General features: G+C 46.3%; 1 protein-coding gene across 1 annotated transcript in view; it reads right to left on the reverse strand.

The window, feature by feature from the left end:
• The window catches only part of ABCA12 (ATP-binding cassette, sub-family A (ABC1), member 12), a 55,326-nt gene that overhangs the window by 2,984 nt on the left and 47,523 nt on the right, over positions 1-4,819 (reverse strand). The window contains exons 38-42 of the mRNA XM_010180364.1: positions 4,788-4,810; positions 2,608-2,717; positions 1,854-1,998; positions 1,574-1,708; positions 169-272 (exon numbers count right to left, since the gene is read on the reverse strand). Of these exons, the coding sequence (XP_010178666.1) occupies positions 169-272; positions 1,574-1,708; positions 1,854-1,998; positions 2,608-2,717; positions 4,788-4,810 (517 nt within the window). The remainder of the gene's footprint in view (positions 1-168; positions 273-1,573; positions 1,709-1,853; positions 1,999-2,607; positions 2,718-4,787; positions 4,811-4,819) is intronic.

Raw genomic sequence — 4,819 nt, forward strand, 5'->3', positions numbered from 1 at the left:
AAGGTGTCAGGGGCCTCTGTGGGTACCCACATTCAGCCACAAAAAACCCAAAGCTGTCATAGCTCGGTGCCCTGAAATTCTGCAAATATAAATGGGGAGTGTGAAGGAGCAGCCTCTCCATACCTCCTGCAGACCCTGAAACTGGAGGCAGAGCCAAACCAGCCCTACCTGTGGGATGTGAGTATCACCGAGCATTTGTTCTGCACCTCCTCACTGATGATTTTCCAAAGGTGGCGTTTAGCATTTGGATCCATTCCAGAGCTCGGTTCATCCTATTGGGAAAGACAGGACCGAATGTACATTTACACTCAAAATTTGTTCTTCCTAACACTCGCACTCTTTTTAGTTTCATCAGTGTTACGTTTGCTAGTCAGGACCCGCAGGAGAGCTTCCACTGGTACACATCAGGGAGAAGGATTCTCTTCAAGTGCATTATGGTTTTCACTGAGACATCCTATGCTCCCTTCAAGCAGAAGCAAGTCAGCTGCACAGCTCCCATGGTGGCTGGTGGGCACTCCCAACCCCCATTGCACTCTAGAGGAACTGACCGGCTGTGGTAGCACCAGCTAAGATCAACTCTGCTGTGCACATTATACCAGAGTGTCTTAAATATCCACAGACAGACAAGAAGCTACCAGCTGGCACTCAGTTCCCACGTCCACCTGCATTTTGCCTCCCTCTCATACGCTGACAAAGCATGTGCTACATTTCTTCATTTAGAGAGACAGTAAGCCAGAGATGAAAGATGGGATACTGTCTCCTGTCTTATGCATTGCTGATAAAATTGTTCACCAATTTCCCATTGACAGATTGCTGTTGCTGAGGACAACACCTTATAAAAGGCAGAAATAAACCAGCTTGGGTTCAGACAGCAGTCAGTACAGAGGAAATGTCCCCACCTTCTATTTTTACTGAGACGTTTTATGTCACAAAAGCGGCTTAGCGGGCTAGTGTATGTGGTCAAAAGTAAAGGCAATAATGCTGGGCCTGAGACAAATTGTGGCAAAGGAGATTTATGTCCACTAGGTATCAAATTTAATATTGGGAAACCCGGTCACAGAGCACTGCACAGATTCAAAACACAGCGAGGGGAAAAACTGCACAAAAAGGTGTATTTCAGCAATGGCATATCTCATGGAAAAGCTGGAAAGTTCAAAGTGAAAGAAAAAAGGGGGAAGCCAAACCTATGAAAACCAGTTTTATATTCCAATCCAGAGGGAAGTAGCTCCTTTGCTCTCCTACAGATTTGGAGCCTTGGCTGCTTTCTTGCAGGGTAGTTGATACAAAAGAAAACAAGAAAGAGCAAGGAGAGTTTAATTGTCAAATATAGGATCTATCTTTGACCTAAGAAAGATGCTAACAGAGAAACTGTCACACTTACCACTCTCTTATGCCCTGAAAGAAAATTTGGGGGCTTGCTAAACTTTCCTCTGATGCATATGTTGTGAAGTTAAGTATGGGCATTAGAAGAGTGCCCTGCAAGCTGTGCCTGGGAAGTTATTGCTAGGCTGTTAGGGTACCTCTGCCAGCCCAGGGATCTGCTCATTTTCCCCACAAGACCCTAATTTCTCACCAGCAGCAGAATTGATGGATTCCCAATAAGAGCCAGAGCAGTCGACAACTTTCTGTTGGTGCCATAACTGCACATAGAGGTGATTCTGTCTTTGTAGGGCATCAGGTTCAGCCGGTGGAGAAGCTGGAGTACAACCTATGGGAGCAAGAGTACAGCTTTCACAGCAGTATCCAGGCATAAATTACCACATGCATATCTATTTACTGAAAGAGTAATTAAATCGATGTAAAGCCTCTCAGTAACTGGAAAGTGCATTAAGTCAAGCTCCAGTGTTACTCACTCCTTTGATGTCTCTCTCAGGGATGCCATGGAGCCTCGCATAGTAATACATGTGCTCTTCCACCGTCAGCAAGTCATCCAAGGCGTCTTCTTGAGGACAGTAGCCAAAGAGTGACCAGTGTGCCTCACTAATGTCATTCAGGGACCTGTATAAAGAAGTCAGCAAGTCATTTTAAACACACTGAATTGCCAATGCACTCTGGAACCAGATAGGAGAGAGAAAAGCCCTTACTCCTGCTTCCCAAACCCTCGAGGGAAAACGCTATGAATTTGCAGACCTTCAGCTTTTAGGTCCTCAGTTTTGCAAAGGAAGAATTGTATTTGCAATGTCTGCTAGCTACGATGTCTAGTACATAGCTCTCAATTACCACCCGCACTTCAGATTGCACAGCTGCCACCAAGCCTGCTCCTGTTAAAGAGCGCTTTGAGATGAGTCCTACTGGTCTCCGGGTAGTTGCTTAGAAGTGGGATCACACTCAGCTGAGGATCTGAGTCTGATCTCATTTGCAATGGAATGAAGTGCAAGAGACACGACTGAGAACAGCACAGGTACGACAGCAAAATGCAAACCCTAGGGAAGCAACCAGACCGTCTTCAAAGGATGAATTTCCCTGCCTTATTTATTTTTGCTCTGTTTTGAATGTTTTGTTCTGTTTCAGACTTTTGCACTTCTTTTCCTTTACCATCCAGCCTTAAAAACCGCTCCCAGGCGTGATCTGCTCACACGCCTTCCCCAGAAATCCCATCCTGCATACCCAGAATGATCCTGGACCCGCAGCCTTCCACTGGATGCTCCAATATCGCCCGTCAGCATCTTAAAGATGGTCGTTTTCCCAGCTCCATTCACACCAAGCAAGCCAAAGCACTGAGTTGGGGGAAAGAAAGGTAGAAAGGTAACCATGGTGTATTTATAACGCAGAAATATTGCTCCAAAATGAGTGCTCAGTACATCTATGTCTCTTCTTTTCTCTGGACCCTTGAGTAAGATGAATTGCAAGAGAGGCAGAGGTACTCAGAGCACACGAACGTTATAATGCAGGTTGTTTATGGTGCAGTATACTGCAGCTTATATTAGGACTGTTTGTTTAATACGGTGAAGAATCAAGGATGTGTCTAATAGAGTCATTCCTTTTGCTGCAAGGTGCACTTTTGCAGCGAGCTCATCTGACAGGCCAAATCCTGATCACCTAATTTGCACAAAGCCTCCCATTGACAGGAACAGTGCTATTCATAGGAACGAGGTGAGGGAGGTTTGTGCTGTCATTGATAAAACCTTAATGCGACACAAGATTTTTGTCAAATAATCTCACTAATGCACTACATTAATAAGATTAAGAACTGGCTCCCTGTAGTGCAGTTCAGTAGCTCATGCTAAAAACCTATGTTTTATTGCAAAGGGTGGAGATACCCAGTTGCGTGTTGCATAAGCAATCACTATTGTGCTGATAAGTACTATTTTTTTAAATATCATTAGTACAGACCAGCTGAAAATCCTTGCGTGCTCATCTCCCTTATGCGGAGCGGCTGAGGGAGCTGGGTCTCTTTAGTTTGCAGAAGAGGAGACTGAGGGGAGACCTCATTCATGTTTATAAATATTTAAAGGGTGAGTGTCACGAGGATGGAGCCAGGCTCTTCTCGGTGACAAACAATGATAGGACAAGGGGTAACGGACACAAACTGGAACACAGGAGGTTCCACTGAAATTGGAGAAGAAACTTCTTCTCAGTGAGGGTGCCAGAGCACTGGCCCAGGCTGCCCAGAGAGGTTGTGGAGTCTCCTTCTCTGCAGACATTCAAAACCCGCCTGGACGCCTTCCTGTGCAACCTCATCTGGGTGTTCCTGCTCTGGCAGGGGGATTGGACTGGATGAGCTTTGGAGGTCCCTTCCAATCCCTAACGGTCTGGGATTCTGTGATTCTGTGATTCTGTGATTCTGTGCTGGGCCTGCTGCAGGTGGCACAGCATGGATCCAAGGCTCTTCCCCACCTTGAGGTCCACGGGGGGACAATATCTGTGCACAGTCTATGCTGCAGGGCCATAGCCTTTGCTGACAGATGGGGAATGGCACCCTGACCACCATCAGCATCGGGCTGACTTTTGCCAGAAGTTAGAAACCTTGATGCCGGATTCAGCTTGGAAAAAAGTCTTCTGCCAGAAAGATCAGCACCACAGTCTCCACATGAGGCTGCTGTCTTCCTGCCCAGCGCCCTACATCTTTCCATCTCAGTGGGATCTAGGCAATTCAAAAAAATCTGTTACCAAGGATTAATTCCAAGCTTGTGCACAGCCAGAGGTAGAATCTGCTCTCCACATTCCCCTGGATCTCAGAGGTGCTCTGTGTTCTCCTGCCTTTTCTCTTCTTACGACTCAGTGGTTTTGCAGGTAACTGCGCTGACATGACCAACAAATGTTCTTTTCTTTAGAGTTAGTTTTAAGTCCAGATTCATGAGAATGTGTGCTCAGTTGTAGTGATTTATCTTTCTCTGATGGGGAAATGCAAGCAGATGAGTCTGACTCACTGTCTCCCATGCAGTTCAGGTGAATAATTGCACAAATTCTGCTGTCTTCATTTACCATATGGTAATTCACAGTGACGCCCAAGACTGCGTTGTGCTGGGTGCTGCACAAACACAGCATGCAGACATTTTGCTCTGAACACAGCTGCATTACTCTCCCAGCCACTTTTCCATTTTCTATGGCCTTCGAACTGTCACTTGGTGTCCCAAGTCCACTAAGAGCCTTTTGTCACAACCATAACCCCAAGAATGAATAAATAAGGCAAAGGAAGGAAGGGGGAGGTTAGAGCTGAATAAACCATTCCAGTCATGCTGGGACAGCGGTGAGAACTGGGAGAGAAGATGACAGTGGGACTGTGCATCTGTTCCAGTTTCCCTCCCCAGGGTGGAAGGTGTCCACAGCCTTTTCCCCTCGCTTACCTCTCCAGCAGGAATCCCGAGGCCGCTGTTTT

The sequence above is a fragment of the Mesitornis unicolor genome, unplaced genomic scaffold (genome assembly GCF_000695765.1).
Source record: "Mesitornis unicolor isolate BGI_N332 unplaced genomic scaffold, ASM69576v1 scaffold5150, whole genome shotgun sequence".
NCBI lineage: Eukaryota > Metazoa > Chordata > Aves > Mesitornithiformes > Mesitornithidae > Mesitornis > Mesitornis unicolor.